We start from the raw sequence: 14,443 nt of genomic DNA, 5'->3' as shown, positions 1-14,443 counted from the left end.
GATTCGAATCTACATGATTGTAACGGAACCCAAATCGCCTGATCTAATTTTCTACACGGAACGAAAATAAAGTATCAATGTTCAATAAGGGAGCGCGAAGAGTTGAACCGTTTGAATTCTTTTATTATATTTACACTTACAGATACACGAGTTTAGCAATGAACCCACCAAAGATAAAACGTCGCCGAATGGCGGAGCTGGAGCCGTGGATCGAGAAACTCATCCAAAACTACGGCCAAAGCCAGTGTGAAACGACGGTTAAAGCAAACGTTGTCGGCGTAAGTAGTTTTTTATGGGCCATCACATATGTAGAATGTCGAGTCAGTACTAAAGTGCGGGTGTGTTGGTTAGGTGTGTGATTTAACAGACTCGCAGCGGACGGAGCACACAGATGCCTGTATGCTGTTCATGTCCGATGGGAGCGCTGTCATTCCCGCTGTGCTGAGCGAAGCCGCATGGGAGCGTCTGCAGGAGTGAGGGACCTATTAATCCTCTGTTATGACACCACTCACTACACACCTGAGCCCCTGTTTTTATCCAACTCATCAACCAGTGAAAATCATGCTGAAATAAGCTCAAGTTTAGGGCTCTGATCTTCTGCCTAGCATATTAACTGCTCCCTTGAATTTCTGTCAATGCACCAGAAGTGAATATTAGAGATCAGCAGACACCACTTTAAGTCTCAGCGTAATGATAGTAATTAAATCCGAATAAAAAATGACTATCAGAGTTTTGGTCTCTCTTTCTTCAGCTTGGAGGAGATGGAGACCTTTACATGCCTGAACAATGCTATTGTATATATACGTAGCTTTGAGCTGAACTTCGACATGAACCCTGATCTGGTATGTTATATGTCCATCTTTTGGTTCCAACCTCGAAACATTTTCCTTTTGAGTGCTGATGCTTTGGCATGCTCCAGGCCATGCAGTTCTTGGATAGAGAAACAGCAGGGATATGCTGATATATAATGCATAAACACGGCCTATAATTTTAATTCATGTCCGGTCTAGAAAAGTCATGTAAATTAATGCAATATTAAATATGAATGAATAGAGCACCTTAGTAGTAATAGTTCATTTGAATGTTGTTGGCTTGTTGATTCCAAACAAAGAAATCAGAAATCTTTATGTATTAGATTTACTTGTTTCCTCTTTTTGTTTTTTTTAGGCATCTTGCCAGTTTTACTTGAAAGTCAATCAAATGAACACCATATGCATCGCTTCAAAGCGCCAACAACCCCCTAGCTGGCAAGTCACTGATCTCTCTAAGCATGTGCAATGATGTGTCCTAACTGCACTCATTGTCATTTATTTAACTATTGTTAATCTCTTTTCGTCTTTCATTATCTTTCAGTACAACTCTTTCATCAGTCAGAGATCAGATCATAAAGACTTGGAGGTGTGTTGACCTTATTTATACAGCATGCGTGAACACGCACATGATACACAGAACTCTAGTGTGTTTTTAAGATTATGTGTTTAACAGTTAGTGTTAATTGTATTGCTCTCTGTCAGATCCCACAGGGAGGGTTCTGTAAGTTCATCCTCTGGTAGGTGTCAAACACTATTTCTCTTTGTCTTTCTTCGAATAGCTTGCATATACTCACACACCTCTTGCACTGAACTGTAAATGCCTGTAATTTGGATTCTTAATATCATTCATAAAGAAAACACTTCACAGAAACGATGAAGATGTGCATTATGTGCCTAATTTCCCAGGGGTCTCGCTCTCGTCTCTATTGGAGGTGTGGCACAATGACATTATAATAAATATTCTGAATGATGCAACGGAGAAAATAACCATGTCTGCAACATATTGTCCAAGTGTGGCGACACCAACTCACTGGCACCGAGAGAGGCTTCACTGGAGGGTAAGGCTGCTTCCTTGGCAACTTAAAGGCACCAGCTGTTGACCAGACAAATTTTCATTCCATGTGTGTGTGTGTTTTTTCCAGGGACAGGAGCAGTTCATTGTCCCTGTGCCTTTTCTTCTCATCCCGGAGGAACAGAGGGAGCTGATAACAGCTGATCCCAGTACTGTCTGCTGCCTAATTAATTGCTTTTTTCTTTTTCTCCCCCCCCCCCCCCTTTTATTTGGGTCATCTTAGATCTGACAGAAAGTAACAATAACGTGTAATATAGTGTAAATAATATAGATACATATATACATATAACATACATTAATTCAGATTAAGAAAAGAAAAAAGAAAACAGCAGGCAAGTATAGTTATACACACACAAAAAAACCATAAATAAAAATAAAATCAAATAGGAATTAAATGTTGTTTTATAATAATAAAATAAATAAAAAAAGTTAAACATATAATTAATTAGTAAAATTTAAGTGGTTGTTGGCTCCTTAAAATATTCCAGAAAAGGGCTCCAGACTTTCAGGAAAAGTTTTGGCTTTTGTTTCATTGCAAACCGAATCTTTTACAACTTGAGAGCATGCAAAAGGTCAAAAACCCAATGGCGGTAAGGAGGGGGAGCTCTTGTCTTCCGATTCATAAGAATAAGTCGCCTAGCCAGTAGAGTTGCAAAGGCTACACTGTCAGCCTGCAATGTGTTTAAATGAACAGATTCTGGCAAGATACCAAACAATACTGTTAAGGGGTTGGGGTCTATGGGTAAAGAAAAAATAACAGAGAAGCACCTGAAGACTTTCTTCCAAAAATCAGACAGTTTCAGACAAGACCAGAAAGAATGTGATAACGTGGCTGGTTCAGTTGTGCAGCGAAGGCAGGTTGGGTTGAGATCAGGGAATATTGTTTAATTTAGTTCTAGGCCAATGGACTCTGTGCACTACCTTGAATTGAATGAGGGTGTGCCTAGCATTTATAGATGATGAGTGTATCGGGCAAGAATTAGATCCCAAATATTTTCCTCCAGCGTCAAATTCAGTTCCTCCTCCCAGAGCGCCGTCAGTGGACGCATTGAGGTGGACTGTTTTGTGTGGATTACAGTAAAGATTTGAGAAATGACCCCTGTCAAAGATGTATGAAGGTCTAATATATCATCAAGTAGTTGGCAAAAAGGGAAAGTTCAAAAACTGCCTACGATTAAAGTTCTGTATCTGAAAGTATCTAAATAGATGGGCGCTGGGTTGGTGAAATTTTTCTTGAAGTTGCTTAAAGGATGCAAAATTGTTATCTATGTGTAGTTGATCAACTGTAGATAGGCCATGTTCCCTCCAAATATTAAAAGCCCCATCCAACAAAGAGGGTGGAAATTATATATTTGGCAAAAAACAGGTGCTATAGTACAAGGGTCTTTAAGGTCTAATGCTAAATGTAATTGAGACCAAATCCTTAATGAATGTTTAACAACTGGGTTTTTTTTTAACTAAAGTGGTATGCTTAAAGGGAATTTGTACACATAATAAGGATGTTAAACTTCCAATAGTACCCACTGAGACTTCTTTAATTGCAAATCCTGTTGCACCCAATATAACAGATTCCTAATGTTTGCTGCCCATTAATATAGGTTTGAAAATGTGGCAGAGCCAGGCCACCACAACACTTTGGTTTCATAAGATGACTTTGATTAATTCGTTTTGACTAATTCCATATGAAAGAAGAAATATTCCGTTGCAAAACTGTGAAAAAGGAATTTGGAATAAATATAGGAAGGCACTGGAAAATATATAAAAATTTAGGAAGTACATTCATTTTGATGATATTCACCCTTCCTATCATAGAAAGAGGGAGACATTTCCAGGACATGAAGAGAGACTTAACATGATTATAGAGAGGACTAATGTTGGCTTTGAACAGGTCATAGTATTTACGGGTCACCTGAATCCCCAGGTATTTAAAATGATTTCTGACAACCTTGAATTGAAAATCTGAATCTGAATTCTGAAGGGAAGATAAGTTCAATGGGAACAGTTCACTTTTACAGAAATTTAGTTTGTATCCTGAGAAACTACTAAAGACATCTAGAATAGAAAAGAATTGAGGAACTGAAATAAGAGGGTAAGACAAAAAAAGAAGAAGGTCATCTAGATACCTAATGCACTATACCTGCACGGGTGATACCACAGACCTGTGCGCTGGACCGTAGGGGTTCAATGGCTATGGCAAATAACAATGGGGAAAGGGGACAACCCTGTCTTGTGCCCCGTTGTAGTTTGAAATACTCTGAAAGAACATTATTAGTACGTAGAGAAGCTTTAGGGGCTGTATATACAATTTTAATCCAAGAGACAAATGTAGGGCCAAATCTGAATTTTGCTAAGAACTGATAAAGATAGTTCCATTCAACATGGTCATTAATTGCTTTTTTCATGACAACCCTTTGGGCATTCGACCAGATTTTTACCATGCATGTGGCGCACTATGCATATGTGTTTTTGTCGCAGGTGCAGGTAGTGAGAGTGAGACACCAAATGGCTTGGCCCCGCCCCCTGAAGAATCGCATCCAACCAGCACATCGATTGCAAACCAAACAGTGGCCACTCAGGACAATATAATTAGCTCATGTCCAGATGAAGGACAGTCTACTCTGATACACACAAGACCAGGTGAGATTTTCCAAAAAAAGTCAGTGCTGTTCTAGGTAGATGATGTGTTATTAAACTCATCCCTCCTTCTCCCAGAGGTTTTGTGTGGTACAGGGGAGCTGTCTGGGGATGGAGAGAGCCCATGGGATATGTACACACAAGAGCCAGCTCTGTTAGGTAGATGTTCCACTTCAGACTCAAATGGTAATTTCCTCTTTATGCAAATGTTTAACATACACAGAACAACAGGACATCATTTTAATTGTGAAATAACTATAATATCACTAATAATATCACTGAACGTAAACAACATGCACTCCAGGACTTAATTTTTTATTTTATGTTAAAAACGGCACTCGCGGTATGTAATATCATACTCGTTGCCTTCATTCTACCTTTGAAATCCTTCCACCTGGGCATTGTTCCAGTGGCAGTGATTTATTTTAAACTGCACTATTTTTTTTTTTTATTAAAGTCAGCATGAAATGGAAGTTGTGATCATCTATTGTGATGAATATCTGAGTGAAACAGCTTCTCAAACAAGAAAAATGTAGGGCGGGACTTGATTTGGTCCAACGGGAATTGATTGGATCATTGTGTTTTACTATTGCTGTGATCTCATGTGAGTGACAGGTTGTCCCGCCCTCGTCATCAGAGAAGAGATGACGCTGCATAAGGGGATGAAGTTATTTTGTTTAAAGATTATTTGAGCACATGAGATGTGCTTGGGATAAATCATTTATAATAAATACTGAAATATTCCATAAAAAAAATAATTGTGGTGCTTGTCAAGGAATTATGTAGTTAATTTTATTAAATTCTATTTTTGTGTTAATGTGTAAATTTATGTGGATGTATTTATGGATAATACCAGTGTCATTTCTGCTCTGTGACAAACAATTATGTTTAACTTAACTTATTTTTGTGCTGATACAGACCCAGAGCTGGAAAGTCAATCGCTTTTAAAGGAAGTCCCCTCGTTGCCTATAGCAACAAGCACCCAAAACCAGTTCTCGAAGCAGAACTCAGGAGGGATGTCGGTAGACGGCATTACACTCAGTCAGAGACCCAAGCCGACCCAGTTTAGTCCATCCCTCTCGAGTGATAAGTCTATCAGAGACCCCAGTCAGGAGCATGACAGAGAACGTGCGGTGAGTCCTCCCTCGTGGCTTGTCCACAATACAGCCCCACCCTCTGAACAGAGGCCCCTAGTGTCTCCAGGCGCCAGCCAAAACCCCTCAGCGTCTCCACCCACCAAAGCCACCAAAGTGAGTGGAAATGGTATTAATGATATTTTGCTGTATTCTTGCATAATATATGATTAATGCTGTGTATTGCATCAGAAATGTTGCTACATTGTCCCAACTTCCCTGTTTCAGGTGCACTCGGATGGAACGCCTTTTTCCTATTTGTATTGTCCACAGCCTCAGGTTACCACAGCCCTCGCCCATTTCCAGTGAGTGTGACCTGAGACATAATGATTATAATATGTTTTTTATGTGATGGGTAATGATCTAAGGACTTTGTCTTGCAGTGTAGTACAGTAAAAAAATAAAAAAGTATGTGTGTGTATATGTAAATAAATAAATATATAAATATAAATGTACATGTGTTGTTAATCGATTAAAAATGTAATATTTATATAAAAATAACTATTTGCACATTTTTCTGCGATTAATCGCACCTAACACTAACGTTTTTCATATATTTTTTATATTTGAATCTTTTCACATTGAATCTCTAAAATAATGTAGAAAAAAACATAAAGACAGTATATTTAAAAAAAATTGTTTAATGGCATCTTTTTACGAAACACTGAATAAAGGCCAGTATCACTGATACTGATATCTCTAGTAAATGGATTTGTTTCTCAATTTTAGCCATTAATTATTGCCATTCAACATTACAGTATAATTGAAAGCTATCTATTTTAACATTTAATAGGCTTTAAAAAATATAACAATTTTAAATTTAAGTGAACTTAAAACAATCTTCATATAAACCCATCGTAATAAATAATACTGTTTTTGACCCATGTAACCTTGTAAACAATGTTTTAAGATTTTCATGTATGTCTAACAGGTAAATATACAGAAATTGAATGATCTAACACTGCACAGCATAAATTATAACTACATACATCATAAATTGAATATTGATTAATCCTTATTAAAGCTACAAAAGTTATATCGTCAAGAGCAGTGAGTGATTATTTTTATTTTTTTGTCTTTTGTTCTTTGATTAATATTAATGACACACTTTAAGACCTGCCACACATGACGTGGATCTGACACCCATCACATCCTATTTTTTATAATATATATATATATATGATTGATATACATGATTTCTGAAGGATCATGTGACACTGAAGAGTAATGGCTGCTAAAATTCAGCTTTGCCATCACAGCAATAAATGACATTTTATAATATATTAAAATAGAAAATAGTTCATTTTAAATTTTAACAACATTTCACAATTTTACTGTTTTAATGCCTTAAGTATTTGATCTAAAAGTATATGCCTTTAGATCAAGATTGGGGGAATCAGTTTTGACCTCTGTAGGAAATTTGAACTGAGCATTAGCTAGACAGCGGTTGCAGCAGTACTGAGTAAAACCAAACCACCGACTAGGATTGGTTTAAAGCTCTAATATTTCAGCTTTTTCCTAAGCACTGTTACCCTTTTGATCTAAGATCTATTTGTTGGTTCTTGGTTTCTATCTCTCTCTGTGTGTGTGTGTGTGTGTGTGTGTGTGTGTGTGTGTGTGTGTGTGTGTGTGTGTGTGTGTGTGTGTGTGTGTGTGTGTGTGTGTGTGTGTGTGTGTGTGTGTGTGTGTGTGTGTGTGTGTCTCTCTAGGATCCCAGGGCATCTCATACAGTGGGCGGTGCGTTATCTGGGGACATCTGACTGTGCAGATGTCAACGCTAAAGCTGGTTCATAAGCAATTACCTGTTACCCCAAATGACACAATGCTAGTTTTTTTGTTGTACAAATCAGGGGTTTTTTTTGTATTTAAATATTGGATGTAATCCAAAAAAAGAAAAAGATTTTCCCCCATAAAACCCTTTGTCAATGTATGCTTCTTTCCAAGTGTAAGTGAATTCAGTGGTGTCAATTGTAATAAATGTTAATATTCAAATACTATGATGACCTGTGTCACAGTTTGTATAATTTAATCACAATTTTACTTATGTAACCATGTTTATCTCTTTTAAGCCATGGTCTTAATGCCTTTTACCAAGCTGAAACTTTGTGACCGATTTGTCAAAAAGAAATTAATGGTGGGCCTGCTGCCAAAACAAAAGACACAAAATTGCAAAATAAGATAAGGATTGTGATTTGTTTTACACAATGATGGAGGTTAATACTAAATTATACATCTAAAAAAGATGACCTGTTGGTCATATTTGTGACCATTGTTTGTTATTACAAATAAATGTCATTACACAAGAAGGATCAATGAATATGCACAACCTACATGGGTGATAGTAATGGTGAATCAATGTGACTGAAAACTGGAAAAGAAAATTTAAATGTCACAGGTAGTCAAACATGCCCTTATTATTATGACTTATTTTTAAGTGTTTTCATTGTTATAAAGATATGAATGAACATTGAATACAATTTTTGGTAGTCAACGGTATTAAAAACGAAAAACTTGTATACATAGATCGTTTTTTGGACATGATAATTCCAGAGGAACCTGTTCCACAGCTGACCTGAGGGGCAGTAACGACCCAAAAGCGTCTCTGACTGAATCCGCACGAAGAAGAGCAAAGGAAAAGAAAACAAAAGTCCCCCTGTGTTTATTTACCTCATGGTCTTGTCATGTCACCTAAAAAACGACAGAATGATTCTGAAACGGGTAAAAAGAATAAGAAAGATAAACGAGGTGAACTGGCGGTAATTAACTCGGATATGAGGGATCACGCTGTCCAGAAATGCATGACAGACGCATGGCAGAGGAAAGAGAGCTACTCTAATGGTATGTATGCCCACCCACGTGACACATTGAACTTACATTACTTCAACAGTCATTTATATAGTGACTGTGAACAGAATCCATTTGCTTTTTAGAGGTAAAGCAAACTGGTTTGTCTATGTGTCATGTCTGTGAATCCCTCCTTTCTCTGGTCTCTGTCCAGGTAATATCCACCTGGATTGTGAGCCCTTCCCTCACTGTCAGATCACTCATTTCCTGCAGAATGAGAGCTTTGTGGAGAGTCTGCTGGCAGAGCTTCTGCAGCTGAATTTCAACAGCAAGTCAAATGACTTGTACAAGTTTCAACAGGTATCAGTCTGAATCATACTTACATTTTGTAAAGAAGCTGATGGTCAAGTACTGAAGTCTGTTTCTTCTGCAGTCAGATGATCTGAGAGAGAGAAAAGAACATCATGTCTCGCAAATAAGGTACGTCAGAGTTCAAGTGGGCTTCTGTGTAAGAGTTCTGTAAGAGTTTTACTCCTGTGTTGTTTGTTGGGATCTCAGGTCTGTGATTTTTGGGGAGTTTCGTGAGTGGTTGTCGGAGGTGCTGCAAGTGGATCTGGAGGCGACTGTTGATATGTCCTGTGCCAAGTACGAGCATACGGGTAAACCATCTAACAACTTCTCAACCAATCACTGGGGTGTAGACGTTGAGATGATGTGCAGCTAGGTTTCTTGATGTCTCTCTCCCTCCCTGCTCTTTTTGCAGATGTTTTGCTGTGTCATGATGATGAGCTGGAGGGACGAAGAGTTGCATTTATCCTCTATCTTGTTCCTCCCTGGGACGTGAACGATGGAGGGACACTGGACCTGTTCAGCACTGATGGTGTGTGATTAAAAAAAGAAGCAAAAATAGTGTCATTTTAGCCCCCACACTGCATAAAAAATAATTTTCTTACTCAGTTTTTTGTCTTGTTTTCCAGTAGAAATATCTAAAGATTCTTAAATCAAGACATAATTCCTCGAGAAGAAAAATGACTTAAAAAAGTAGATCAAACTGATCAAAAACAGGTGAGTTTATGCTTAAACGAGAAGAAAAAAACTACGTTTATTTTTCTGACCCCACTACCTGCAGATAGATTTTTTTGTCTTATTTTAAGCATAAACTCACTTAATTTGGATCTTTTCAGAAAATAGTCATTTTGCTTCTCAAGTAAATGGATCTTGATTGAATTTTTTGATATTTGTAATACTGAGTAAGAATGTTTTGCAGTAAAAAAATGTGTATTATTCAGCTTAAAATATTGCATAATCATGCATGGGGACAATGTCAGTTTAGTTAATTGTTTGTTTGTTTACTAATTATTATTCTGTATGTTTCACAGAACACTGTCAGCCAGTGACTGTTGTCAAGTCTCTGCTTCCTTGCTGGAACTCTCTGGTGTTTTTTGAAGTGTCCCCCATCTCCTTCCATCAGGTAAGCAGAACCATGTTAATTTAGTTTTTTTGTTATACTATTATAGTATTTATTAATATTTTGATTGAATGTCCATTCATTAATGATTTATATAAATTATTTTTTAATGAAATGATCTGCAAGCTTAGGTGGCAGAGGTTCTTTCTGAGGAGAAGTGCCGTTTATCTCTGAGTGGATGGTTTCATGGCCCTTCCCTTCCCAGGCCCTCACGCTACATTGAACCCCCAGTTCCCCGTCATACTCATATCCCCAGAGATGTAAGTCAAGTTAGCGTGACAGTGTGTTTTTGTTGTGTGACATGGCCAAATGACCAAGACTCACTATATATATTTCCTCTGTCTGAAGCACATTGTGTTTTATGTATTATAGGAGAGTTTGCTATTTGAGTGGGTGAATGAGATGTACCTGGATCCACGCTATCAGGCTCGGGTACAGCAGGAATTCGAAGATAATTCAGAGATTTGCTTGCCTAGTTTCTTACAGGTTAGTCATCATCATCATCATCATCATAATTATTAATTACACAAAAATGTTCAATTATATTCAATGAACAGTAGTACACATACAAATGTACATCAGGAAATGGCTATGCACTGGTACATGGTTAGGAATTGTGTGTTTGTGTATGTATATATATATATATATATATATATATATATATATATATATATATATATATATATACACTTTTAAATAAACTGTGACAGAAGAGGCTTTTATAAGACCCTTTTTGTCTGTGCTGTTGTGGAGGTCTATGTATAATTGATGGAAATGAGAAATTCCTGTAGATGTGAATTTTAGTGACATCCCACTAGAGGCATGTAGGCAAGTAAGTTTTAAATAATTTAGGTGTTTAAGTTATTTATTTATAATTTTGCACATGTAAGAGTCACATTTGCGGACACTGCATGGAAGAATATTCTTATATTGTGCCATATGGACAATACCAATAGAGATGGATCTAAATTACAATGAAAATGCTACTATTTTTCATATCCGTTAATGGTAACACTTCACAATTCGAGTTCAAGTTGTTAACATTAGCATTTTTAAATTTAAGTTAATGTTAATTTTTTTTATTTATTTTTTATTTTTAGTCAACATGAAATGGAAATTCAATTATTTTCTAAATGCATGTTATTGATCTTACGGTGAGTTATTCATCCATACATCGGTTTCATTTTTTTTCTTTAAATTTGACCTCCTCATTTTTATTAAAATTGTCTAAATTTCACATACAGTGAGGAGAACAAGTATTTGATACACTGCCGTTTTTGCAGGTTTTCCTACTTACAAAGCATGTAGAGGTCTGTAATTTTTAAGTATTTGATCACCTACCAACCAGTAAGAATTCCGGCTCTCACAGACCTGTTAGTTTTTCTTTAAGAAGCCCTCCTGTTCTCCACTCATTACCTGTATTAACTGCACCTGTTTGAACTCGTTACCTGTATAAAAGACACCTGTCCACACACTCAATCAAACAGACTCCAACCTCTCCACAATGGCCAAGACCAGAGAGCTGTGTAAGTACATCAGGGATAAAATTGTAGACCTGCACAAGGCTGGGATGGGCTACAGTACAATAGGCAAGCAGCTTGGTGAGAAGGCAACAACTGTTGGCGCAATTATTAGAAAATGGAAGAAGTTCAAGATGACGGTCAATCTCCCTCGGTCTGGGGCACCATGCAAGATCTCATCGCAAGGCCCGTCTGAAGTTTGCCAATGACCATCTGGATGATCCAGAGGAGGAATGGGAGAAGGTCATGTGGTCTGATGAGACAAAAATAGAGCTTTTTGGTCTAAACTCCACTCGCCGTGTTTGGAAGAAGAAGAAGGATGAGTACAACCCCAAAAACACCATCCCAACCGTGAAGCATGGAGGTGGAAACATCATTCTTTGGGGATGCTTTTCTGCAAAGGGGACAGGACGACTGCACCGTATTGAGGGGAAGATGGATGGGGCCATGTATCGCGAGATCTTGGCCAACAACCTCCTTCCCTCAGTAAGAGCATTGAAGATGGGTCGTGGCTGGGTCTTCCAGCATGACAACGACCCGAAACACACAGCCAGGGCAACTAAGGAGTGGCTCCGTAAGAAGCATCTCAAGGTCCTGCAGTGGCCTAGCCAGTCTCCAGACCTGAACCCAATAGAAAATCTTTGGAGGGAGCTGAATGTCCGTATTGCCCAGCGAAACCTGAAGGATCTGGAGAAGGTCTGTATGGAGGAGTGGGCCAAAATCCCTGCTGCAGTGTGTGCAAACCTGGTCAAGAAGTACAGGAAACGTATGATCTCTGTAATTGCAAACAAAGGTTTCTGTACCAAATATTAAGCTCTGCTTTTCTGATGCATCAAATACTTATGTCATGCAATAAAATGCAAATTAATTACTTAAAAAATATACAGTGTGATTTTCTGGATTTTTGTTTTAGATTCCGTCACTCACAGTTGAAGTGTACCTATGATAAAAATTACAGACTTCTACATGCTTTGTAAGTGGGAAAACCTGCAAAATCGGCAGTGTATCAAATACTTGTTCTCCCCACTGTACATGCCGAGGTTTCCATCATTTAGTCCAAAAATAAATTCGCCTCTTTCTTACGACCGACCGCTAGCTTGCATTTAGGGCTGCCTCCGTCCAATCAACAACCAATGGTTTGAACCAAGACCCCACCCTTCATTTTTTCCCCCTATAATTTTTCACTCTGATGTACGTCACAATACAGAGGATCTGCCTCTACTTCTGTTACATTGCAACTTTAACATTTATTTATATAAATTATACAAGTATGAACATGAATCTAGATTAGTAAATGTTGTTGTTTATTGTTAGTTTAAGACACTAAAGGCATCAACTAATGCAAGCAAATTGAATCTTATAGTAAACTGTTCATATTAATGAATATCTGTCTATATCGGAAACCGTTACATATTTCCACACACTTGCATGCATCTATAATGCTAATATCCTGAATTCAGGAGGAGAAACTGAGGCAGGTGCGCAGTGCATTGCAGTCATCTGAAATCCAGTGGGAGAGGAGGGGACGGCCCAATAAGAGGTGAGATCCAACCCACCCGTCTTTTGTGTGATAATATTTCAATTATTAATTTCTTCCTGTCTCTGCATGTTTTATTTTCTGCTGGTAAGTGTCATGTGATTTGTTCATATGCCTGTGTACTAATGACTGTCACTGTGTTTAGGTGTTATGGCTGTGCTGATATGCAGAGCTTCCCAACTTGTGTACAGGAGTGCTGGGAACTCCTCTCTTCTGAGCCGTTCTTCATCCTCTTATCCAACCTGACCGGCCTCAGTCTACACTATCTGTGCATCAACGAGGATGAGAGCGAAGATGGAAAGAGTGACACAGAAAACAGAGATGGTGAGGAAAATACACAAGCAGGGGGTTCCAGTGCTGATGCCGATGCTTCGTCAGCTGAGAAGAAAGACAAAGGTGATCAGCGTGTGCATGTGTTGTTTCTGCAAAGATCAATTTTTACATCTACAGTGATTTACATGTGTTGTGTTCATGCAGGACCGCCTACTTGTGTAGGAGAACTGCGTCGCTGGGCACATGGGGACTATACATTGTTACATGACTGTGTCAAAAGAGAGTATGCATTGGATCTGCAGCTTCACATGGGCTGTGCAGGTACGTAATCTTGACATGTATGTGCGTCTTTACTATTAGTTGATTAGTGTCTTCAGTATGATTCAGCTGTGATTGAGATCAGAATTGTTTAAAAAAAACTGAAGTAAAAAAAACGTGCAAGAGCATGAGTCAGAAATCAGTCTGTTTTTTCAGGGTGGAAGTCGGAGTTTGGGGGATATACGTCCTATATTGCACATGATGAAGATGAGGAGGTAAGTGATGTCACACAATGTCAGTTTGTTTTCATTTGAGCAATTTGTTATAATTTATGAAGCTCCAGCAGGACTAGTGCAGATTATTTATTCTGTTGAAACTGTTTTCTTTAGCTCCTCACAGTGTATCCTGAAGATAACTCCCTCGCTCTGGTATACAGAGACAAAGACACCCTCAAGTTCATCAAGCATATCAATAACAACAGCACCAGCCACCTTTCTTCCCAGAATACCACAGCTTTCTATGACTTCTCTTTTAACTACTATGAATGATGAGAGAAAATCGGATGTTTGACTGGCTGACTGATTGTATGAGTTGTGAAAGCAAAGTGCATTGGCTATACATTTCAGATCAATTTGAGTTCAGTATACACAGACATGAGTTTGGTATTCAAGAGGCACATTCATTTTTGAACGTGCAAGTATTTCAATCCCAACTACAAAAATTCTGTTACATTTGATGCTCAAAATGAAATGTAATCATTTAGTTGTTGAAAGAGTCAATAAATGTTTAATAAAAAACATTTGAATAATGACATTTGCGTTCATTTGATTGTGACCATTTTGTTATACCATAGAACTATAACGAGAGTTCCAAAAGTCTAAAAACATTAGTGACCGTTTCCTTTTTCATTCTTTTCCAATGTAGAGATAGTTTACCAAAAAGAAAACTCACT

The 14,443-nt window shown here is 37.9% G+C and overlaps 2 protein-coding genes across 3 annotated transcripts; both read left to right on the top strand.

Moving 5' to 3' along the window:
- Positions 1-5: 5 nt before the first annotated feature.
- On the top strand, positions 6-7,652 carry acd (ACD shelterin complex subunit and telomerase recruitment factor). 2 transcript variants are annotated; one of them, XM_081358744.1, is made up of 13 exons: positions 6-278; positions 352-473; positions 752-842; positions 1,168-1,247; positions 1,354-1,398; positions 1,515-1,549; positions 1,719-1,870; positions 1,955-2,033; positions 4,360-4,521; positions 4,597-4,704; positions 5,437-5,768; positions 5,880-5,956; positions 7,361-7,652. In XM_081358744.1, the coding sequence occupies exons 1-13, from the start codon at positions 78-80 to the stop codon at positions 7,443-7,445; spliced, it is 1,569 nt and encodes a 522-aa protein (XP_081214870.1). In that variant the 5' UTR covers positions 6-77; the 3' UTR covers positions 7,446-7,652. The 2 variants fall into 2 exon arrangements, with proteins under 2 accessions (XP_081214870.1, XP_081214871.1); XM_081358745.1 differs by having other exon boundaries at positions 55-278; positions 5,437-5,781; positions 7,361-7,552.
- A 567-nt stretch (positions 7,653-8,219) lies between these two features.
- On the top strand, positions 8,220-14,303 carry ogfod1 (2-oxoglutarate and iron-dependent oxygenase domain containing 1). Its single transcript, XM_081359599.1, has 13 exons — positions 8,220-8,489; positions 8,650-8,795; positions 8,869-8,915; positions 8,994-9,094; positions 9,199-9,315; positions 9,815-9,906; positions 10,035-10,163; positions 10,276-10,389; positions 12,884-12,963; positions 13,106-13,356; positions 13,438-13,554; positions 13,708-13,766; positions 13,881-14,303. Exons 1-13 carry the CDS (start codon positions 8,333-8,335, stop codon positions 14,037-14,039), a joined length of 1,569 nt encoding a protein of 522 aa, XP_081215725.1. The 5' UTR covers positions 8,220-8,332; the 3' UTR covers positions 14,040-14,303.
- Positions 14,304-14,443: the final 140 nt, after the last annotated feature.

This window comes from Scardinius erythrophthalmus (assembly GCF_964197995.2).
Source record: "Scardinius erythrophthalmus genome assembly, chromosome: 2".
NCBI lineage: Eukaryota > Metazoa > Chordata > Actinopteri > Cypriniformes > Leuciscidae > Scardinius > Scardinius erythrophthalmus.
The sequence above is the reverse complement of the archived record's forward strand: the minus strand, read 5'-3'. Positions and strand labels throughout refer to the sequence as shown.